Below are 25,936 nucleotides of genomic sequence, written 5' to 3'. Positions count from 1 at the left end.
GTTAAAAAAAGGTACTAGAAGGAAGTAACTTCAAAAGTATTTCAAATTTGAGTAGTCTTGACTTCACAGTGCAAGAACTAGAAAACTTAAAAGATCAAGTATTCCCCTCCCAACATGTCACTAAGCTTTCCAATTTAATATTTTTGCTGCTTCCCTTCATTCCATCTTTACATGCCTTAAAAAGCACATAATTCCCAGACTGGTGTTTTTTTCTTCACATCTTATTAAAGATGATCTTCAATAATGAGAGTTTTAACCATTGATATTTAACAAGTATGTGTTTATTGAATATAATATTCTGACTTTAAAGGACCATAATCACATATATTTGAAAAAAAAAAATGTGTGGGTGAAAATAATTGCTTTTTCCTGGATTATCCCTTAAATGTCCTGATTTTATCGTTCTAGAGGAAAAAAAACTTTTAAACATGCCTTCTTCATGAAAGTCTCCTGAGATTTCAACTGACTTTGAAGTGCATGAAAAATGTTGGTAAAACAAATGACTCTGCACTTCATTGTCTCCAGGGGGTAATGTGTTTTCAAAATAGCTTTAGGTTTTTAGCTTCATCTACAAGTTGACATTGTATTGCAAACATAAAATTGCTTTGGATTTGGCTAATTAGTAAGCCAGATTATTTTTTTTAGATTTTATAGCTATTTTCCAGGTTAAGCAATAGGTAAATGAACTAATTTTTAAAATACCTGCCCACTGACCTTCCTTTATGCATAAGAAAAATGATGTCAAATGAACGTTTGAGTTTATCTCAGATAAGTAAAAAGATTTGGTGAAAATGGATTATATAAACTAAAAATTAAAAATTTAACTATACATGCATTTGTATCTGGACAAAATACTAAACTGTATCTTAATAATGAAAAGTATTGGATAAACAGACTTCCAATCTTAATAGCGAAGCCCTTTCCCTTAACATTGGCTCCTGTTTCATTATCTTTTCATTACGCCATTTTGTTTACTACCAATAACTGTATTCAACTTTCAGTAGGATGTGAGGTATAAAATCCCTGTAAGCAAGACTTACATGAGAAGAATGGAGTTGGATTATGGGGACACTGCTTCCAACTTTGGATAATCCTTTCAAGTCTATTCAAAATCACTGGAATGATTTTCTTAATGATTAGTTTTAGCTTTCACAGAATCATCTAGGTGGAAGACACCTCCAAGATCACCTAGTCGAACCTCTGACCTAACAAGTCCTCCACTAAACCATATCACTAAGCTCTACGTCTAAACGTCTTTTAAAGACCTCCAGGGATAGTGACTCAAACACTTCTCTGGGCAGCCCATTCCCCATATTTGCTGGCTTACAAGTTTAGTAACTTTAATGCAGTGATTGGGAGTGTTTGTTCAAACTGATATCACAGATAAGAATTTATTCAGAAAGTAGCTGGATTGATAATTTAGAACTGTGAAGTAAAAAATTGCTACTTGCTACTCAAAAAAATAAATAAATGTTCCCACCCTTAATCACCTCTTACAGTGACAAAGCTTTATCATTGTCTCTTTCCTAGATCTCTTTTTGATACAGCCTTCTCTTACCACTCAAAGTAGGAATTTTTTCTCTGAAGTCTTTAGATCTACTATTCACAGGAATGTGTAGCTCTGGTCCTTGCTGAGGGAGATGCTGGAAGCATCTAGCCACAGCAATGCTCCTGGCTGCCAGGAACCAACGTGTCTCTTTAGCACAGCTTTTAAAAAGAAAGATACTTCCAAAAACCGTCACTGCTCTATGTCAGCATTTCCTAACCAATATTTATCAGAGAACTACAGAATGTTTGAATGACTAATTTTAAATGATCATCAGTTTATTAACTTAGAGCATTGGAAAAAAAAGAAAAAAAACACCATACGGAAATAAGTAAGGTTAGCAAAAATAAAGCAGATCAGAACTAGAAATTGCTGACAAAACTGAATAAGAAGTAATCATGAATAGTGGGTTAATTTTAAGTTCAGCTATAACTGGGTCCAGTTACATACTGAAAGAAATCATTTGTAAGTGCACTTGCAAACTGTACACTGCTGTTCAATTTTTACCAAGTTCAGATGACTGCCTACGTCTTTCCATTCCACAAGGAATGGCTCCTCTTCTTCCATACAATTTTAGACACATCCAAATGGAGGAGATTATCAAGACACTGACCAATTCCTTGATTTTTGCCATTTCCCTGGTGAAAATGAAGGGAGAATATGACCACTGTCACATTCTAGCTTCTTGTCATTTGTTAATTTAGCAAAGTTAAATCTTAACATGCATGGCTTATAATTTCATGGAATTGAAGAGTTCATTGACATTTCATTTGTTAGAAGAAAAATTGTCCCAGGTATTTGTACTTTTACAAATGAACTGCCAAGTAATATATCTACAGGTAGACACAGGAAACCCCATATTTGTGGTATTTATAACATTTATTATATTTAATTTATAAATGGTGTGACACAAGTAATATGAGCTCTTTTCTGATAATCATGAAGATAAGTACACTAGGATAATACTGGAAACTGAAGGCAATAAATAGCAGCAGAACACAGACAAAAATAATTATTCTGTATTATCCTAATTAGAACGATAACACAATAAACAGTAAACAAAAAGAAACACATACAAAAAGACATCTTGTCTACTGATATAAATATGTGAGGATGTTAGGGAAAATGTTCACTTTCTAATCAGTGTTGACTGCTTAAAATTAAGGGGAGGTTTGCTGCTGCTTATGTGAACTGGCTTTCCTCTTTAATACTACTTTTCACATTAACCAGACTAGATTGCCATCCTAGCTGTTTATGGAACTCAAAACCTTAGTTGAGAGAGATCAAAATTCTACCTTTACATGTATTCTTATTTAAAATCTTATTATTGATCTTAATTATTAATCTTAACATTTACCTTTAAACATTTCCAATCTAGTAATAGAACTCTAATATTGTTTGTATTATGATACAAAGAAGAAAATACCATTTCTGACTTGAACTTCACGTGATCTTTACAGAACAGCACCATGGGAAGCTTTTCGACAACTAACTGGAACCAAGCAGACTTTAAGCAGGTAAACATTTCATAGGGGGTAAAGGGAAATACGAAACAATTTTCTTCTGAAATTACAATCTATTCTACATGTAACACACTGATTTTTAATATTGTTTTACTTATTTCCATTAGCCCTGAAACAAACTGTTTCTATGCTGAGGGTGGAGAAAAAAAGGTAAACTGAAGAAAACAGAAATTGTGTCAAAATACTGAAAATTCACAAGAAAGAAAAACACAGAGCATGTTTGCCAGTTATATATCCTGATACAGATAGGGATATATGCATCTATTATATCAAGTAAAGCTCATGCAGATGGAACCCTGTTTCCATGTAAAACTTCATAAAGGAAGAGGCTCACAGAGACCCCAAGTTTGCAAGTTTTGGTATTATCTAAGGTTTGGAACATTTCCACTAACGGTTCGCTTGGATAAGAGAAGGTTAGCTACATATACTAAAGGTGATTAAAGGTGATACCCTTAAGGTGATTAAAATAATAATTCCCTTTTTTTTTTTTTTCCCTAGAAGAAAAAGGGTATATACTTATAGTATACAAAGCACCAGTAACTAAAAATGTTTCTCTTTTATAGATAAATTGATATAAGCCAAATGGGTCTTGCCTTTGTAAGTTATTTGTAAATGATTCTTTACCTTCTTCAAACAGAACCCAGGCAAACTGTCAAGAAGCATCTGAAGCAACTGCCTTTATAAATAGAATGAGCATGCTGTTGGTTTCACTTGTCATCTTTCGATTGCAGTGAATCTACTTACTGTGGTGTGAATTTAAACTAATTCTGCCATATTTTTCCTGATACTGAAGCACATAATCTTATAGGCCTATCACTTAGCAAAAAATGCACTTGAATTCATTAAAAACAATCTCTATACTTACAGCATCACCAAGCTTTGATCTCAGATATTTCTTTCAGATTAGCCCATGGGACCTTTCCATTTGTAGTTTCTACAGCCAAGTGATAATGCTCTGAGATTAATAAGAATTTTACGTTGTTTTAAATTATTCCTTTTATTGGTATATTTCAGGGAGAGTCCGCAATCATCAGAACAATGGCAGAAAATGTATGGCAGATGCTCTGGTAATGAAGTGTATCATATTAACCTGGAAGAAAGTACTTTTTTTGCTGAGTATGAGGGGAAAAGCTTCACATATGCTTCTTTCCATGCACATAAAAAGTATGCTTTTTTTTTTTTTTATCAAGTATTAGAAATGTAAATAATAGTTTGTTTTGCCCAAAATGTACCTCTGCATTTGAAGGTGCAATATTATACATTACTCTGTTTCTGGAATTAAATACACTAACATGTTCTTATACTAATACTAGTAAGTATATATACACTATAGTATATATATACTATAAGTATATAATTAATATATTATGTATTAGTGTATTATTATATTATACTAAAATATTTCATAGATATTCTTCTCTATGTTACAATTGGTCAGGAAAATCTTGTGTTGTTATTTAAAGACAACTCAGTCTGAGAGATTAGAATATACAGAATAAGCCTGACAACCAGGAAGAATCATACCTTTGAGACAGGTTATATCAGAACACCAGTGTTTTTTTTTTTTGTTTTTGTTTTTGTTTTTTGATTTAGGAGTCAGAAATTTGGTTTCCTTCATGGCATGTTCGTTTTTGGAAATTAGTCAATTTTAAGGTAGTACTTGCTTAATCCTGGTGATTTTTCAAAATAAAAATATTTTGTTCAGTCAGATTGAATCTTAATGTTAACATATATTATGTTCCAGATCATTCATTTTTATTCAGTACTGCTATGTGAGTTGAATATACAAACTGAACATAAATCATTTATATTCATATGTATTTAACAAAATTATCATATACCAAACCCTAAACACTGATTTTATTCTCATACTTAGCGTGAGAAAAAGATTTTTTAGCTTTAACTCCCTTTTCTATCACTAATCAAATAGATTTTTAGAAGTGAATGGCAAAAATGAATTCTGAAAATGGTTTCCATTACATGTGAATAATGGAACAATTTAACTTGATGAATACTTTTTCATGTCATGTATCCATTCTTATATTAAATATTTTCTCAGAAGGGACTATTCATCTCGTTGAAAAATTAACTGAAACAGTATTAGAAGAATACTCTGGGGATTAAGAAAAATGTTGGATTCAGATGCCAAGGGATTCATCGGCTCATAAAAACTGCTTGATCAGAAGTGGCCTATTTAGGAGATAACATTTTCAAATTTATTTGTCCTCCAGAACTATACAAAATAGCAAATATACTGAAGACTCATTTCTGACAGTGGAAATTCTGGTGTATACAGAACTATGCAAAATGAACCATGCCTTTCCTTTTCTAATTAAGGTTTGGAGTCTGTCTGATTGGTGTTAGAAAGGAAGATAACAAAAACATTTTGCTGAATCCAGGTCCTCGCTATATCATGAGTTCTACAGATATATGCTTTTATATAAACATCACCAAAGAAGAAAATTCTGCTTTTAAGAACCAAGATAAGCATAGAAAAAGACATGAATCAAAATTATCATATCATGGAGCTTCTAGGTTGCCTGTACACAGTATAATAGCCAGCATGGGTAAGTAAAAAAAAAAAAATATATATGTATATATATATATCAATCAGTAGTACATTTATAGAAATACCATGGTAAAAGCTTTAAGAAATTAAAACATTAAAATAGAAATTGTATTAAACACTTGCCCTCTTCTGTTCTAGAAAAGTATTTTTTTTTCTTTTATTTGAGAATATGGAGTTAAACTGTTTAAGATTTTTAAACCAAAACAGGGGATAAAATCACATAGCTACTTTCTGTCATTCACAGCTGGACTTTCACAGTAAGTTTTCATAATCTTCTTTAATTACCAAAATGCCCTGTGCAATTTGCCTCAAAGCTGCTGTAACTGTATCTTACTCAGCAGACAGAGATAGCCCCTCCACCTCCCAACAGAACAAATGTTATCAAGAAGCTAGCAGACATACAAGGAGAAAAATCGGTATGGAAGATATGCTTATGATAGACTAAAAGTCAGAGCAAATAAGCCAAAAAAATAAACCCTGCTTGATTAAGATAGAAAAACATGCTGTAAATCATGTAAAACTATCTTCATTGTCAATTCTTAGTGATACTTGAGAACAATTTGAGCAGGTTCCAGAACTGAGATTTGGTGTAAATATATATATAGAGAGAGAGACACACACATGCTCGTATAAATATGCTATTATTAAAACCATCAAAAATACAAGTACTTTTTAGAATGGAGATTATGATTTTCACATACATGGAAATAGAATAAATTGATTTAGTACAAATTAATAAAGTAATTACACATTAGTAATTTCCATCAAGATTTTTCTTTTTTTTCCATGGCAACCACTAGTAGATCTTACAACAAATAAGGAGATAAGCAATCCCATCCAAGTTTTTTTTCTCTCCCTCTCTCATTTCAGAAAATAACATCTTAAAGTTAAAACAGACACCAAAAATTAAAAATTAAAGTGAATTAAAACAAAGTAAGAATTCAAGTGTCAACTTCTCATGGAGATTTTAGAAATATGAACATATCTAGTGAGTTGTTACATGCATTGGCAAATTTATAACTATTATTAAATGACATTCATTAATCAAATAAATCTACAGGAGATGCATACAATATGGATTAATTATAAATAGTATATATGCTCTTGGTTAGAGAAAATGCAATTTTTCAGGAAAAGGCTTCTTCAAGTATAGTTTAAATATTTGTTATATTTTAATGCAATAAACACAAATAATCAATACAGTATTCCTTTCAATCTTTGGCTGTGTGGGTCAGATAATCCCCATGAAATATGGGAATCTTATTTAAATGTTTTGACAACCACATTGAGAAAACAATTTCAACACTACTTCAGGGACAGTGGCTATCGATTTACAAGACACAGGATGTCGAACATCCAGCGGACCTACACTAGCTCTTCCTTCTGAGGGAGGTAAAGAGGGCAGACGGCCCAGCATAGCACCTGTTTTGGAGGTTGCAGACTCATCCTCACTTCAGACATGTGACCTGCTAAGTGACCAGTCAGAAGATGAAACTACCCCATCGGATGATGAAGTCTCTGCAGGCTTAGAGTACGTATATTCAATATAAACTAAACAGTATTTGAAATGCTAATAGCATGTAAAATCAAGCATGGATAATTTTTGGACACGTAGATCAATCCAAGTTTTAGCAAGCAAGAGACAAAGGCCAGTTATGGAAACATTTCCTTTTTAAGAAATGCAATTGTCTGTTAGCAGAATACTGTTATGCCCATTTTGAAATATGAAAAACAGATCAACTCCTCCATTTACTGGAGATTTTCTACACTCTATTAAAGATGTAGATGTGTAGAGCAATTTATTTTATAGCATAGACAAAGTAACATTCCTGAGCATTTTTGTACACTCCATAGTTATAAGGACTACTCAACTAAGTTGTAAATGGATAAGTACTTCTGTCCTGACGATCAGGTCATTTAACAAGCTTGTTAACATAGAACAATAGGCATAAGTATCTGACTTCAAAATGTAGGAACAAAAAAAGCAGTATGAGGCAAACTAATCTAAATTGTATGTATGTTACTGAAAGTAATGATGCATTGCTCACATAAAAGCTCAAAACCAAATCCTTTAACTGCTGTACAGATAAGCAATTATGTTTATTGGAATACTGACAGGGATATTAAAACTGAAATACACAATTAAGCCTATGGCTCACCTAGCACAGTTTCCTATCTCCAACAGTGGGAAGTATGAGAAGCCCCATGGAAGATCACAAAAATCCAATGAAAAAAATAATACAATAAGTCATCTTCAGTCTTCAAACTGAAATAACAGAGCATAAAAGGCTTCCTATTTTCTCAGTGTCCCCTGATAGCTGTGGATATTGTGCATATCATGTATGTACAACTGAAAAACTTTCTAACTTCTGTTGCAAGTGACAATCTTCCTTGCTACCACCCAGACTCTTATTAAAAATGAAAGCCAATTAGAAAGCTCATCTCAGGTAAAAGAAGATAATGACCTCTCTCAGTCTTATTGAGTTTTTGAAAGACAAATGGAGAAGGAAGAAGTCCCACTATGACTTCTAGGCTTTTTTATATCTTTATTTTCCTTTGTTAGAAATTTCCTGTATGTGTATTGAAAACACTAGAGCAATGAACTACAATACATCAGCCCAATTCTAAAGATGCCTATATACAAAAAAACACCAATCAGATTTCCTTCATTCCACAAAAAATGTGACAGCTTTCATTAAATTTAATATAATTGGTCAAAGATACAAAATACATTATTTATTAGTTTTATACACTTCAGTCTATTAAACTACAAATAGCTACAAAACTTAGACATAGGTAAAAAATTGTATAGAACAGTTGCAAAGTCAATTGTGTGTTTCAGTAATTGGCTGTATTGAAAAATGTTTTTTCTACTCCCCTAGGTATGCCAAAGGCTATCCTCCTTATTCTCCTTATATTGGAAGCTCTCCCACATTTTGTCACCTTCTGCATGAAAAAGTACCCTTCTGTTGTCTAAGATTAGATAAGGTAAAAGGAGTTTCTGTTACTGCATGAAACTGCATTTGCATTTGTCTTTTGCGTCAGTTAAATTCTGGTTTTAGCTTAGAGATAAGCTTTATTTAGTACCTACTAAGTTTTCACACCCTTTTCATCACCAAGTATTTGTTTATGTCTACTCAGGTCTGTATCGGGTCAGCTGATACAATTTTCTATTTCTAGTCATAAAACCCTTCAATGTCACAGCTAAGTCTTTATTCAGGCTGAGAGATGAGGGGTTGGAAAGCTGCCTGGCAGAGAAGGACCTGGGAGTATTGGTTGATAGTTGGCTGAATATGAGCCAGCAGTGTGTTCAGGTGGCCAAGAAGGCCAACAGCATCCTGGCTTGTATCAGAAACAGTGTGACCAGCAGGGCTAGGGAGGTGATTGTCCCCCTGTACTTGGCTCTGGTGAGGCCGCACCTCAAGTACTGTATTCAGTTTTGGGCCCCTCGCTACAAGAACCACATGGCTCTGGATGCTCAAGAGAGTCCAGAGAAGGGCGACGAAGCTGGTGAGGGGCCTGGAGAACAAGTCTTATGAGGAGCGGCTGAGGGAGCTGGGCTTGTTCAGCCTGGAGAAGAGGAGGCTCAGGGGCGACCTTATCACACTCTATAGGTACATTTAAGGAGGCTGTAGCAAGGTGGGGGTTGGTCTGTTCTCCCATGTGCCTGGCGACAGGATGAGGGGGAATGGGCTAAAGTTGCGCCAAGGGAGTTTTAGATTGGATGTTAGGAAGAATTCATTTACTGAAAGGGTTGTTAGGCATTGGAACAGGCTGCCTAGGGAGGTGGTTGAGTCACCATCCCTGGAAGTCTTTAAAAGATGTTTAGATGTAGAGCTTAGGGATATGGTTTAATGGGGACTATTAGTGTTAGGTCAGAGGTTGGACTAGGTGATCTTGGAAGTCTCTTCCAACCTAGATAATTCTGTGATTCTGTGACGATTCTGTGATTCATACCCACTGAACTTTTTTCTTATTTTGATTTTAGGGGTGCCAGCATAACTACTATGAAGATGCCAAAGCCTATGGATTCAAAAATAAATTGATTATAGTTGCAGCAGAAACTGCTGGAAATGGCTTATATAATTTTATTGTGCCACTCAGAGCTTATTACCGACCGAAGAAAGAACTAAATCCCATTGTATTACTCCTGGATAACCCGTATGTAGGCTTTAGAAATATTATTCTCTATTTCTCTATTTATTGTTCTTTTTTTTTTTTATGATAACATTTTAAAATCATTTACCATTACTTTTACCATTACTTTGATAGATGATCACTCTTCACATAACCAACTTAAAATCAAAAACATTATGGCACATATGTTTGCAAAGTTGGTGACAAAAAATAGTACCCTATATGCATTGTCACGTACAACATTGACTTTCTGCTGACTGTAAAAGGTCAAAATTTTTATGTCCTTATTATTGACTGCTGATGTTTCAGTGCTATTTCTTAAAACACCTCAAATAAAATGAATAGTTCCTAAAATTAAATAACTTCATAACTGCTATATAAAGATCAATCCGTGCAACAGTTTTATAGCTATGAAACAGCACTTCAAACCCTAACTTTAAAAAAGGCACTTAAACATCTGGACCAGTTAAGAATATTAATAATTTTAGACAAGATAAGCAGTTCTTTAAGCCACTAGGACCCACCTCCCACCCCCCTTTCTCTGTGATTATATAAAATCGTGGAAGAAGATTAAAACCTCAAATATTGTTGTAAATACCACATCTGTATGGTGACAACTGGAATTATTATTAGACAAATTCTCTAGCAAGACTACTTCACTTACAAGTTCACATTGAATACAAAACTTTTTTTGCAGCACTTTGGTGATGCTTAAGTATGCACAACCACAATTTGGAAGACATGCAAATAGAGGTTAGCCAGATGCAGAATATTAGACCAAACTATGACTTAAAGAAATGATAGCAACAGAAATGTACAGATTTTGATTCCAGACTGACACTTGTTTGCATATATATGTTCTGGTTTATTATAAGTGATTTTTTTATGTAAAGATCTTCAGTGAAGTATCCTACCTAGCCTCAAACAGCTCTTTAATGTATCTATATATGCTGGTGTTTGCAAAACAAACGTTTTATGTTTATATGTGTCATGGCATAAAATTTAAATTAAAAATACAAGCACACAGTGACCTCTAGTGTCTTATAGTGCCTGAGTTATACTTTAACATTGTTGTGATATTTTACAGCTAAAAACACTTTTCATAAGCAGAAATTAAAGTTGTGGTTGTTAAACTAATACCCTTAGTGTTGCACTCTCTACACAGCATTTTCTGTGACTCCTCCCATCATTCAGTGAGGCTGCAGAGGCCTAGCTGAAAAGCCAACGTGCTTTTCATGCGTGCACTAGGCAGAATTCATGCTGCCATTCAAGTCAATTGGAATTTTTAAATTACTTCACTGGACTTAGGAATTCAGCTAATTTTGACAAAAATATCCGTGCCTTGTTGCTATATTCTTATTTTCTGTTTATTGTAGCAATTTATTACAGTATGACCGTTCTGACATATATCTCATGTTTTAAGATTTCACTCGTTTCTCAGCATGTAAAAAGAAAGCCACTAAAACTTCTGAAGAAACAATAAAATAGTATTAGATTTCATGTTCTGTTTTAAAAATAAGGTTTCCTCTAAGATTTTCTCATCAACTTGAGTAGTTACTGGCACTACTGGCACTAAAACCAAATGATGATTCTACTTTTAAATACTGCTAATTCATGCATTGGAGTATAACTTGGTAGTATGTCTTTGGAATCGGTCATTCATTTTTATATTTGAAATTGTACTGTGCCATAAAATTTCTGATTTAAGAGGTGCATTTATTAATATAAGCATGTTAATTCTGATCATTCTTTACAATTACAGAAAACTGTTAATTCACAGCTTTCTGCAAACCTATCTCCTTTTTAAAGAGATAATACTGCCAATGTCTTTAAAAAGTTTATTTTTTATTTTGTAAAAAAATCACATGCTAAATCACATTGAAGTATTTTAGAAGAGATGCTGCTGTTGTGATATTGTGTTTCATTTTGTAATCCCATCTGCTGCTTAGGCCAGATATGCATTTTCTGGATGCAATCTGTTGGTTTCCAATGGTTTACTACATGGTGGGCTCTATCGACAAGTAGGTGAAGTAACTGTTAGAAAACTTAACATTGTAGTGCTCAGTGGTATGTTCTGTGTATTGTCAATGCATGTTTATATGTGTCTTGTATTTGAAGATGATCTATTTGCATGCATGGTTTGTGTCTGTGTGCAACAGTTTAGGATTTCAAGTTTCTGACTTCTGAAGAATACAGTTAGTGAAAAGAATGAGAGGGAATGCAAGTTAGTATCTTCAAAAACAAAACAACAATTTATTAATATGTATCTAGAAATTGACAGAAAATAGCCCTGATTCTAGTGTCATCCAATACTTGTCAGATTTGCATTTACAGACTGGGGTTTAGCAAAGATAGCTATAGAATATACTAAAAAGATAATTCTAAATGTATCCAACAGTCCTCATTTTCTGCTACATAAAATAATCACCTAGTCCTGTCTTCAGAAATTCTGCTAATACATGTTCGCATCTCTAACTATAGCCACATGGATTTAATATAAAAATCAGGCAGAAATGAATGGATCAATTGCTCATTAGCATTTTACTAATCTCCCTTGTATAGAGTGTCAAATCAAAGAAAATGGTTTACTTCACTACACAGCTAATAATACTGCCCATAATACTCATTCTCCAGATGGAAATCAATCACTTAATTTGCTGTCCTGAATTAACAGAAACCAGTTTTTCAGAGAAAATTCTAGAGATTCAACATTTTTCAGTTTCAACCAGTTGTAACAAGAGCTTTAAAACTTCTTGTAATAGTGATACAGTTTCAGATTTATTTTGGCAGTATCACAGTCATTGTGAGATTTTCAGTGAATCTACAGAACTGTTTTTCACTTTCCAGATTTTTCTCTAACCCAAAAAGGTATCTTGAGTTGTTAATAGCTACTTATTTTTTTTTTTTTTAAATCTCTTAATTCCCTAATAATTATAGAGAATTACCTAATAACTATAGAAAAAATCATACCAGCAGAATAATCAAATTGATTCAAAGTATTCAAAGTAATTAATAACTCAAAAATGTTTGTGTTTTTATTAACGTGGGGAATTCAGTTTAATACAATTCACTGAATTTATTTCATTTATTTCAAAGAGGAAATCACCAAACCCTTCCCTAAATGTTGCATTTTATTTTTATTTTTTTAAGAGCTGGATGCCTAAAATGGCCGTGTGCCATCTTTAAAAGAAGTGCTTATGCAGAGTTCTCCAATCTACAGTTATACTAGCATGTACAGTTGTACTTTAAATCACTTTAAATTCTTGCTACTATAACTAGTCAGACTCTGTAGTTTATTTTTTGACATCTATTTTTGTCAATGACAAGACTTAAAAATATAGTTCATACTTATTCTGTGTTTTCCAAAATGTGTTTTTAAATCACATGCAATTATTAGAACCTGATCATCTTTAGCTAAGAACTACAATTAAAAATACCCAGAGTTCCTTTCTTATTTAATGTCTATGCTATACATTTCCTAAGCATTTAAAGATGCCACCTACTACCTTTTATATCGCAATTATATTATATATTTGTTTTTGAAGAATATGTACAAAATGTGAGATAAATACCTAGAATTTCTATCCTTTTCCTTATTCCAAAATTTCAAAGTGAATTTATAATAGGATATGGAAACCTCGGAACCTTAGAAGATCAATGAGAAAATGAAAAAATGAATCAGGATGGTAAAGACAATATTATGGATAATATCAATTATAGAATCACAGAACCATTGAGGTTGGAAGGGACCTCTGAAGATCATGTAATCCACCTCCTCTGCCAATCACAATCACCTAGAGCACATTGCACAGCATGGCATCCAGATGGGTTTTGAATATCTCCAGAGAAGGAGACTCCACAACCTCTCTGGGCAACTTGTTCGAGTGCTCTGTCACCCTCACAGTAAAGAAGTGAGCTCTTATATTCAGGTAGAACTTTCTGTGCTTCAGTTTGTGCCCACTGCCTCCTCTCATCCTGTCACTGGACGCAACTGAATTGCCAAATGAAAAGCAAATATAATAACAAAATAGCTTTTCTCTTTGGAAGTAAACATGAGGATGCAAAAATTTAGCTTTCAAATTTCCTCTAGAAACCATGAAATACCCTGCTCATTTTAACTTAAGAACTGCTATGTTTCTAGCAGACACACACACACACAAATGTATGCCATCACAAAAAAGTCCTTCCTAAACTCTTCAGAAAAGTGCTTAGTTTCTATGGAAAATGTTATTGTTAAAATAACTGAAACATGCTTCATTTTGGAAACAGACACTAGTTCCCTGTGATTGTTTCCTTTGGTTGAGCTCATAGGAAGTATTAAACAATATTGGAATATATTCACTATTCCAGCAAGGTGAAAAGTTTTCCTGAAGTACATCTGCTCCTAAACACATCATAAGAACATTGTAACTACATAAGTAAACCTAAAAGAGGAGTTTCTTAGACATACTGTTATTTTTTGTTTGTTTTTTAATTAACATTTTGAAACAAACAGTTGTGGGGAAGAGCAACCCAAGTCATTTTAGGTCCATTTATTGCCAAAAGTAACTACAACAAAGTGAGTTGTTGAAGCACATAAGGACATACAGTTTTCCCACATTAGTGTTAAAGGCTTATTTTAACAATATGAAATAGTTTTATCGTTTTAGCAAAAGAAGAGGGACCATAACCTACTGAAATACATTCTGTATAACTTCAAAGTCAAAATGATTATTCATATTCTATTCTATCAATTCATTAAGATGATACATTTAACACAGACTATATTGGAGGTTATAGTATGTACATGGAGATTCAGGGAACCAGCAACTCAGCATGTGATTTACCAATACCAACCATCACTAGTCTTTCAAGCGTTCCATATTTAAGTGACTTGTTTGTTTCTTTCTCCCTCTTTCTCTACACAAAAGCCTAGATGACTTACTAAGATGTGGGGTCACCTTTGCAGCTAATATGGTGGTGGTGGACAAAGAAAGTACGATGAGTGCTGAGGAAGACTACATGGCAGATGCTAAGACTATTGTAAACGTTCAAACACTTTTTAGGTAAGAGACTTTTTCAATCTATCTATACACCATTATTAATCATGAAATACCTAATAATGTGTTATATACTTAGATGAGAAATAATTCTTTTTTCTTTTCTTCTACTTCAATTTCTACTTAAATTGTGTCTCATGTGGGCAAATCTGTTCACATAGCAATAAATCTTAGCAATAAACTCTTTCTTGGCATACTAAGATTTTCTTTTGAAATCTCAGATGATCATCCCAAAACAGGATGATTGATCACTTTTTAAAGTCAATTTACAGGTTTGCAGAAAAAGAAAGAAAGCTACTCTTGAAGACTTAGGACCAAAACTAGTTGAGAAAAAGATTTTTTTTTCCTCAATGCAGTCTTTTAGAGTAATGCTAAAGCCAATACTAAAAACAGATTCTTCTAAAGCAATAACTTCTAAAGCAGTAACCAATGCATTACTATGAAGTTAGTTATAAGTGCTTGCATTTTGCATACATAGTTTAGAAAAAAAAAAACTGTTTTGTAGGCACATTTGTGTAGTATTATGTATGACAACAAAAGACTAAGAACCATAAAAGAATGCTTAGTGACAAATGATCAGTATAGTAAATGGGCTAAGGAACCAGTTTCACAATGAAGAGCTAAAAAAACCTGAGAACCACTCCTGATTAAAACTGCATATTCAATATATTGATTCAACAAGTACCTAAGTATACCAGTCACTTTAAACTGTGAAAAAGTTCTTAGTTGCTTAAAAAAAAAAAGAAAAAAAGCACAAAAAACTCACAAAACCATATGTGTATATAAGCACTATACAGCCAAGTATGAAACACCTTCTTGATATAGAGGGTTCAGTGTCATTCAACACTACTGCCCTTTTGTGTGTCCATTTAACACGGGAGAGAGATGCACAGAAGTCTCTTGAAACTGTCAGTTTCTGAGAACTAAGCACATGAAAACAAGTATTTTAACAGATTTATTTTAATACATCTGCAACTACATAGCTAAATGCTGTCAGCATTATTGCATGTGCTCAGAAGGAGCAAAATCGATGTTGCATAGGAAATTAGTTCTGACCTGTTTTAACTTTGAGCTTAGTTTTTGAATTTGTATCTGATTTTAGCATAGGTTTGTTTCATAATCACGCACAAATTAAAGATTAAAAATGAACTTGATATGTGCAACATTCAGGTGTACTATTAACCATATCACATTAGGGTATCTCACTGAGATTTTGATGTGCATCGCTAAATTTTCCAGAAACACTTCTTACCCTAAAATATAAAACAGAAATATAAACTGAACAACAATTTAGTAAGGACTAATTGATTTTTCCACAGTTGTGTTCTACCTTGTCAAATGCTAAAAATAAATAAAAAAGAAATCGCAGTAACACCATAAATATCCAACTAGAACTTGCTGTATAATCATTCAGTTGTCTTGCACAATGCTTACAACTAGATGGCAGCTTTAACTCATGCATGAAACGTAAAATTCCAAGTATATTTTAGTATAGTTCTAAGTCTGTCTTGTTCTTTTTGCAAACATCAAAATAAATATGTTATAAGAGTTAATATAACTTTTCTAAAAAATTTCTAAACTTTGTAAAGTATTGTATTTTATATATTTTTTTAATTTTTATTTTTTTTCCTAGAACACATGCAAAACATTCACTATACTTTATGTAATATCAGAGTTGAAGAAATAACTAAACTTCAAAAAGAAGCATAAAGTAGTGGCATTTACCTGTTTTGCAGGATAAACTACCTAGAAGACAGAGGCCAAGGCTGAATCTCATTGATTTGATTGACTCAAATCAACCAATCTCATTAAGAACTGTGGACAGGCCTGAAAAGATGTTGCAAGTGTGCTGTAATACTGTTTGGCCTAGGTTGCCATTTCTAATAAATGTGTTCTGACGTTATTCCCTGATTTACATAAATTAATCTTGCTTTTCCAGAAGGGTTGTTTTCCCCCCCTCAACTCCCTTTAGGAACTAGATGTATTGTTGACAAGGTTATTAGCACCTTTAAGGCTAGAAATTGTTCCATACCAATTAAAGTTGTGACACTAGCTTATCTGACTTAATTATAGTTAAAAGGAGTGAAGAAGTGTGACTCAGTCATACAGAATTATAAAGGACTTTTTTAATCCTTTAGACAGAAAAGAACTAAGGAAAAATTACAAAAATAAAAGTACAAAGAGAAATTACCAGTTTGGGGCTGTGTCCTAGAGATGCTTTTCACTTCTTGCTGTAAAATTAGCCACCAACCATTGAGTTCCTATTGATAGCCACAAGTCTACCTGAGAAAAATAGGTTTCTAGCACAGACTCTCTGCCTAAGGAAAGAGCATTTATTTACTTTATATTAATGGATTTAAATGTTGGTGTTTGGGAAGTCCTGTTTAAGTTCTTATAAGCTAGCATTCTGATGCCTATGTTTCAAATACTACAAGAAGTATAGCAGTATCTATGTAATCTACAGCAGTACATCTAACAACTAAAAAGTTCAGCTGGGATCTGGCAATCAACACCAAATGAGGTTCATCTATAAATGAGGTTATGATGGCATTACATAGTTTATCATCTTGGCTCAGGAAAAAACTAAATGCATCTCTCACTTGTCTGATTCTCAAATACCATTTCAATAGCAACCCATGTTTTCCATTAGACTGATCAAGGCTTTCTCCTCCCAGTCCAGCCATTTACTTTTACACACACACACTTTTATATTATATATATTTATATTATATATATATATAAGTATACACTTATATATATATATATATATATAAGTATACAATAATATAAGTATATACTTATATATATAATATATATATTATATATACACACATATATATTTATATATATATGTAAGTGTGTATATATATATATATATGTATATATATATATAAAACCAGAATGGAATAGAGAAGAAGAATCTTGGCACAGAATTGGCCTGTTCTAGTGCTGAAAGCTTGCAGGCAGTGCCTTACACCAGGGACAAGAGGCAATCTGGCTTTGACAACCTGGAAAGTCTTTTCCCCTAATTCTGCTAGAGGGCACTCGAAGTATGAATTTTACCAATAGCAGGTTTGAAACAGATTTCCTAACCAAAGTCAGTTTTTACATCTTGGTGATGAACTAAATCAATTTTTAACAGAAATCTAGTAAATTGCAGATTTTCTGCTAGTTGTATAGATTTTATCATTAGATCAGGTGTTCAATTTACTGCTACTCTTAGTGCGAAATGTTATACTGTTATTTGTCAAACCTGAATGCCTGTCCTTTAAACACAGCAGTACAAAACTTTTCAACCAGCAGATGTTTCAGTAATTATTCACAATATGATGCAGAATTCATGCAAAAGAAATCAGGATTTAAAGAGGAAATTTATTCCTCAAAACTTTAAGAGATTTGTTAAGCTCCTTAATAGATAAAAGTTCATACCTATAGAATATGACATTCTTAGGGTTTTTACTTTTTAAGCACATGATACAACTGAAGATGTATCACAGATGCATCTCAAGGGTATGGTTACTGTGTATTTAATCTGTGTATGCACTCTATTACTTAAGTGCTTTATCTTTAGTAGGTTATAGCAGACTGTGTAACTACTGCACCACTCAGAGTTAGTATCAGTCTGACTGTAAAAGCTAAGAAGCTACAGAAATTCCTAAGTGTACACAATGCCTTTTAGGGTACAGTGCCCACAAATGGTCATCAGTAAGTGATTCAGATTCTCACCCAGTTTACCAGCTCCATTAACTTATCCTTATATAATCACTTAATATTTGGTTACTCACAGGGATGTAAGCACTAAAATAACAATGGTTAGCATTTCTATCATCACATGATCATTAAAAGTCTACTTTTTAGCTTCAACATACCTAGAAAACTATTGGAATAAGACATTAACACGCATACTGGTAGGTAGCTTTTGAAATGTATTTCCCCACATTTAGGCTCTACTTGAATTAATATTTCAGTGAAGCTCCTCACACAAGACTGAAGGTAAAGACATGGAATTATTTGACACTAACTTACTAAGTTTGGGTTCCAAGAAAACCACACAAAAACGGTCAATGAGCACTGTTTCTTATTGGTATAAGATGACAGAGTTAAAGCTTTGTGTCAAGGTCTGTTCAAGAAAGTAAAGGTCATATCTCACATCTTTGCAAGGGAACTCAACCACAGATTTCTCCGAGTTTGACAAATACTTCCCTGGAAGAGGAACTAGAACAGAGCAGCTTTTATTTTTTTTAAAACAGACAATTGCTCAAAAAATCCTTTTCATCATGGAAGTGATTGTGTAGATGCATGAAGATACTGCCAATGTATGTATGAAGGCAGACAGATTTTAAATAGCAATTTGCACAAAATCTAGAGGTCCTGGAAGAAGAAAGCTTGCATCTCAGTATCACTAACCACTACTCCTAGACAGGCTGAAGTAATGTGCTGACAGGAAATTCAGAGAGAACAAACACAAGGTACTAAGCACAGGAAGGAATAGCCTTGTGAAGCGTTGCAGGTTAGGGAGCAGCTCTGCTGGGAAGAATCTGAGGGGCTTGGCAGACAGCAAGCTGAGCATGGGCTGACAGCATGCTCTGGCAGCAAAGGCCAACACAACTGTAAGCCGATAGCATCTTGGGCTGTGTTAATAGGAGCATGACCAGTAGATGGAGAGAAGCAATAATCCCTCTCTACTCAGCACACGTTAAACTGAACCTAGACATTGCATCCAATTTTCAAGCCTTGATACAGCAAAGACATGGATAAACTGGAGGAAGTTCAACAGGAGATCACTAAGGTGGTCACAGGCAGAAGCAGATGCCCTGTGAGAAGCTCAGAGAGCAGGATTTACTCAGCCTAGTGAACAGGGAGACAAACTTAACAGTCATCTTAGAACTTGAAAAAAAAAGGAAGAATGTAAGCTGAGACAAGAGAGGCTCAAACTGGATGTACAGAAAACCTTTTCCCTCTTGAGGACAGGCAAACTGTAGAACTAAACACATAGGGAAGCTGTGCAGCCTCTGTCCTTGGAGGTTTTCAAGACCTGACTGGAAAAAGCCCTGAGCAACCTGGTCTGAACTCATAGCTACCCATGCTTTGAAGGAGGTGTTAGACTACAGGCTTCCTTGTAACGTTAATTATCCTTCAATTTTTCTACAACGACAGTTTTAAATTCAAAGTCACACCTGGAATACTGTGTCCAGTTCTGGACTCCCCAGTACAAGAGAGGCATAGATACACTGGAGAGTCCAGCAAAGCACAAAGATGTTCAAGGGACTGAAACATCTCTCCTATGAGAAAAGGCTGGAGAGCTGGGACTGTTTAGCCTGAAGAAGCTCAGGGATGTCTCAATGCATACATTTTTACTGGGAGGATGACTGAGCACCGCAACAGGTTCAGCAGAGGGGTTGTGGACTCTCCCTCTTCAAAGATACTCAAAATCCATCTGGACACAGTCTTAGATGCTACAATATTCTCAATAATGCTTGCAAATCTTTGCTGTTTGCTATCTGTAGACTATCTGTTTGTATTCACCTATCAGTGACATTTTTTTTTTTTTTTAAATGAAAAACGCTCCTTCATGATTGAATCATTTGGGAGAACATACTTTACAATAGTGAATCACTGGCACTGAGAACTAGAGAAAGTCAGGCAGTAGTTGCCACTTAGAATTCGCAGATTCCAAAAGTAACATCCACAATACTCCAACTCATGGCGAGTAGCAAACAATGGCTTTATTCCCCATGATAGCACCTGAGTTTCTTAGTGACCTGTAATCATTTTATCCCAGGATAAATGGTATTTTCTAGGTTTCTTTGTATAGTGAGGGGAAATAACAACATGCCAATCATTCTGGAATGATCTGATAACAAAGAAGGAAGCTTAAGTGATCGTAAAGCAATAAAATGTAACAGATTGTTTTTATCTGAATGAAACAGAGGCCAGGATGTTTTAGTCATTAATACTACAATTTTCTACTACCATATGTAAATAAATACTTTCAGGATCAGAAGAGATTACAAATACATGTCTAATTTTCTTAAGAGATTAATTTACAGAGGAAATAAATAATGAGTTCTAGTCCAAATAGTGTAGTCTTTGCATAGGATAACCTACAAATCTTTTTCCTTGTGAGATAGCTGAGGTTTGGGTCTTCAGAGTCAGCTTCATGAAAATCTCTTATTCAGCCAGGTCAGAGTTAAACTTCCTTCACTGTTTTTTGTTATTGAAAGTCTGAAATAGTGTTAACTTTGAAATATTAACACATGCAAAATATTTGTGAGAATACAGATATACATAAACATACATTTGCTCAGCAATTTTAAATTCCTACAGTCCCAAGAAGTGCTAATTCTAGTCCAGATTACTCACTCTGTAGACACAGACCATATAAACAGAACTAAAATTAAAAATGAACTAGTACATAAGCCATCTGTAATCAAATGGTATAGTTTACATATAACTGGATACCAAGCAAAGGCTAAATAGTTCTGCATTTTTTATTTCCTACAGATTTCTATAATTTTAAAAATAATTAAATAAAAGCTCTGGTAATTAAGTAGTTCTTTTCTAGCATTTAAATAGAATATAAGCTCGACCTTCAAATGTACATTTGCTTCTTTGTGAATTCTACAGAGAGTATTTGTAGAAGTTCCCTCTGCTATTATAACAGCTTTTCATTGTACCAAAAAAGGTGCAGTTTTCATACACTTACTAAAAACATGGACATAAACACAAATCATAGCATTATATAGAGCCTTACACTTGTGATTTGTTGTAATTAGAGCTATAACTGTAACGTTCTTTTAAAATACAGGTTGTTCTCAAGCCTAAGCATTATCACAGAACTAACTCACCCAGCCAATATGAGATTCATGCAGTTCAGAGCCAAAGACTGCTATTCTCTTGCTCTATCCAAATTGGAAAAGGTAAGGAGATTTGCCCTTCTCCCCCTCCACCCCCAATGTAAATATTACTGTTTGAATACATTTTCTTATTTTTTCTTTCAAACAATTCTTCGAGAATAAGTGGAAACAGTGAAATTATTTTATGGTTGTAGCAGCAACGCAAAAGCAAGACAAACAGTATCACGATACCGGTCTGCAAATACAGATCTTTCTCTTCAGTCACCTTCTCCCTAGCCCCATTTGCTATTAATCTAGGTATTATTGCTAGGTTTTCTCACATAGCCTCCTGTTCTCATCACCTCATGAATCTTTGTTATCTTAGCAAATTTGAATTCATGCTGAAATCATTTTCATTATACAGAACTAAACATATGACTTCCATTTCCTAGCTGTACAGTATGTATAGTCCTAGATTCTGGGAGTAAATTTCAGATTTCAAGTATTTTCCCTATTCACTACATGATGTTGACATAGTGTTGACATGTGTTCACATATTAATGTAAAAAAAAAACATTTAGTAGATGCTTATCTTCACAGGCCAGCTCCAAGTTTCTTACATGGGAATGGAATTGTGTAAACTCAGCCTGCCTAGAGGCGATGGCCTAAGTTTTATAAGAATCAACCTTTAACTCAGTTGACTATCAAGCTACATTTTGATCACAAATACTTGGGTGATGTTTTGTGATTTGTCAGTCTTTGCCTGAAAGAGAAGGAAGGCTTCATCTCATTTAGGTGGTATTCTGATTTGTACATAAAAGGGAGAACGACGAAGAAGCTAGACAAAAATTGTTACAGATAGACGAGCAGTTTGCATTAGGAGGCACATTTTTCATTTGTATTATGCCACTACCACTATCCATAAAGATTTTTACCTGTGACTCCTGCATTTTACGACTCCCTTTCCTCTATGGTAATTGCAGGACGAATAAGCTGGAACAGCACACCAGAAGGCTGTGCTGCCATTCAGCAAGACCTGTACAGGCTGGAGAGATGGGTAGGAGGAAATCAAATGAGGTTTAATAAGAGCAAGTGTAGAGTCCTGAACCTGGGAAGGAACAACCCGAAGTATCAGTACAGGCTGGGGGACGGCCTGCTGGAGAGGAGCTCTGAGGAGAAGGACCTGGGGGTCCTGCTGGACGACAGGTTGACCATGAGCCAGCAGTGTGCTCTAATGGCCAAGAGGGCCAATGGGATCCTGGCGTGCATTAAAAGGAGCGTGGCCATCAGGTCAAGGGAGGTGACCTACTCTGCCCTGGTCAGGCCTCACCTGGAGTACTGTGTCCAGTTCTGGACTCCCCGGTACAAGAAAGACAGGGATCTCCTGGAAAGAGACCAGCGGAGGGCCACAAAGATGATACAGGGCCTGGAGCATCTTCCTTATGAGGAAAGGCTGAGAGACCTGGCTCTGTTCAGCCTGGAGAAAAGCAGACTGAGAGGGGATCTCATCAATGTGTATAAATAGTTGAGGTGTGGGTGACATAGGGATTTGGCCAACCTCTTTTCAGTGGTTCGCAGGGACAGGACAAGGAGTAATTGTCACGAGATAGAGCACATGAAGTTCCGCACCGACACGTGAAAGAACTTCTTCACGGTAAGGGTGACGGAGCACTGGAACAGGCTGCACAGGGAGGTTGTAGAGTCTCCTTCTCTGGAGATATTTAAGGCCCATCGGATGCCTACTTGGGCAGCCTGCTCTAAGGAAGCTGCTTTGGCATGGGGGTTGGACCCGATAATCTCCTGAGGTCCCTTCCAACCCCTTCAATTCTGTGATTCTGTAACTGGCTGGAATCATGCACTGGCAATTTAGAGTATCCAATGTCAACAGCTGAAAGGCCTTCAATATAGTGTTTCACCTACTGCAAAATTATTTTTTAAAATACTCCCCTAATCCATACAACTTAATGACATGGGGAAGAAAGAATAGGAATTTTTTTTTTTTTTTCCCCTAAGTGTATAGTATCTACAGTTGCTTCTGGACTATTCAATGGACGGTTAACATATCAATTCCAATGCAATGAAACCAAGATTTTAATCTCATTTCTCTCTCTTGCCTTATACAAGCTCCCTTTTTTACCCAGCACAGATACTGAAAATAATTAGAAATATTATAACTTCTGTAATTTTATTTATTGCACAAATGCAAAGTTGTGGACATAGGTTGGAAGCTGAACAGTTAACTTATTTCCTATCCAAACCATGCTATGCTGAAATAGCAGTAGATAATTTACCTTAAAATAATATTTTCTTTATTGCGATTGAAGTTGCCTGCTGTTGATATTTCCCATTCATTCCATCTTAATGTTTGCAGGGAACATTTCACAGGTGGTGCTGGAGTTCATTAAGTGTTCCAGAACTCCCTCATGCAAAATCAAAGGCAATTAAGAACTTGAGTAAAAATTATCTAATGCAGTCAAATGTACAGTCGATGATTATTTCTGCATTAAGCATCCCATTTTCAGAAAGACTTCAAAAGTCAGACTAGTTGTCTTCAGATAGCACTCAAACAAGCATGCAAGATTTACTTTTCAACCTAATGGGCTATGGAAGAAAGATACACATCTTGTGTAGATGTGAAGTCCATCTGCTGTTACAGCTGCAACTTTCCTCATTTTAAAAATAAATAGATCTGGACACCAATCTCAGCACTGACATAAGAGAAAGTAGAGGTCCTTTTATACAGCAGAGAAAAGGAAAACATAGTACTCACAGTTTAAACTTAGAACTTAGTTCTCCATTTGTCTTTGATAAGAAAAAAATGAAGTAACTGTTCCTGCTTTCTTGAAAAATGTTTAGAATACCTTAGATAAGATTCAGACTTCAGTTTTTTATGATTTTTTTTTACTATTTTGTAAGTAAATATTGCAGGTGTTGACAGAAGGATAAAATCTCTGAAGTGATTTCATACCTTCAAAGGGATAAGTATATATATATTAGGTAAGCAGAAATCTGCCTTAAACATTCTAGCATATTTGCTATGACGCATAAAAGTATGTTGCTTTTTTCAACTTCAGTTAAGGATAGAATCACAGAATCATCTAGGTTGGAAGAGACCTCCAAGACCACCTAGTCCAACCTCTGACCTAACACTAACAAGTCCTCCACTATGGCAAACAGTCTCCATTTGTTATTAATACTGATCAGGTTTTAAAACAAATTTGAAGTAACATTAAACAATAGCAAACAGGAATTAAATGTGGGTAATAAAAATATTGATTGGTGCCTCTTAAATGGTATAAATCTATCAGTTGAAGTGGATCTCTAATGATTTAGATCAGCTATAGCTCTGCCTGATACCATATACATAATTTGCATGCACATTTTGTTGTTGAACTGACAGATCTGTAGAAAGCTGTTTCATATCTTCACCAAAAATGAATCTGTTCTTGCCAAAACAGTAGGACAGAAGCCATTAAGAACATAGTCCAAAATATTGTAATCTATTCCAAAGGTGAAGCGATATTGATCCAAAATCCCTTATGTCAAGAAAGAGACCGTAAAGAGGCTTCCATACCCAGATTTAAGTCATATCTCACATGGGCAACAACCAGCATTTACCAAAACTAGCCATGCACTTACTTGTTCTCTGTAATAAACCACTAAACATCATCACGTTTATATGTTCTTGGATAACTCCAAAACTGTGTTTCACATTATATCCTTGTACATTCCATACAGCAAATTTGCATTGTTCGTACATACCAGTTAGATAGCAGTTTCACATTACTGTCTAAATTGGTGTAGAATATATTAAATGAAGATGGGCCCTACATCTCTTTCAACCACTGAAAGACATTCAAAACAAAGCTTCAGGTTACTTTGTAGTTGGTATTTTACAAGTTACATTTGAGACTAAAACCAAAATATCAGAGCCTTGATTTCTTCACTAGAAGCTACATGTATAAGGTCAAGATTTCACATGCAGCTCCTTACATCACACACCCATACCTCAAACTCTGGCCTGGAGCTGAAAGACATTTCTCATCCCCTAACAAGGAGGTGCAGCACAGTCCTGGTGCCATGAAACCACTGTGACAGCTCATTCATGTTTACATTAGCACACGTGTTTAGCATGTGTTTATTTATTAATAGTAAAAAAAAAAAAATAAAAAATCATGATAATAAGATAGGAAAGAAGGAAATAAAATGAAAACATTATGAACTTGACCTGAGCAAATATAGTCTAGTATTCTGACAACAAGCAAACCCCAAAGGAAATAATTAAT

The 25,936-nt window shown here is 34.6% G+C and overlaps 1 protein-coding gene across 7 annotated transcripts in view; it reads left to right on the top strand.

Moving 5' to 3' along the window:
* KCNT2 (potassium sodium-activated channel subfamily T member 2) overlaps positions 1-25,936 on the top strand; it is a 149,022-nt gene that overhangs the window by 98,118 nt on the left and 24,968 nt on the right. For 5 of the 7 annotated variants that reach the window (XM_068689867.1, XM_068689868.1, XM_068689865.1 and 2 more), the window contains 9 exons: positions 3,007-3,063; positions 4,084-4,233; positions 5,407-5,636; positions 6,953-7,169; positions 8,521-8,626; positions 9,627-9,799; positions 11,725-11,796; positions 14,686-14,820; positions 21,623-21,734. In XM_068689867.1, the coding sequence (XP_068545968.1) occupies positions 3,007-3,063; positions 4,084-4,233; positions 5,407-5,636; positions 6,953-7,169; positions 8,521-8,626; positions 9,627-9,799; positions 11,725-11,796; positions 14,686-14,820; positions 21,623-21,734 (1,252 nt within the window). The remainder of the gene's footprint in view (positions 1-3,006; positions 3,064-4,083; positions 4,234-5,406; positions 5,637-6,952; positions 7,170-8,520; positions 8,627-9,626; positions 9,800-11,724; positions 11,797-14,685; positions 14,821-21,622; positions 21,735-25,936) is intronic. The other 2 variants (XM_068689869.1, XM_068689866.1) reach the window with 1 other exon arrangement.

This window comes from Anas acuta, chromosome 8, assembly GCF_963932015.1.
Source record: "Anas acuta chromosome 8, bAnaAcu1.1, whole genome shotgun sequence".
Lineage (NCBI taxonomy): Eukaryota > Metazoa > Chordata > Aves > Anseriformes > Anatidae > Anas > Anas acuta.
This window is presented reverse-complemented; position numbering and strand designations above follow the sequence as displayed.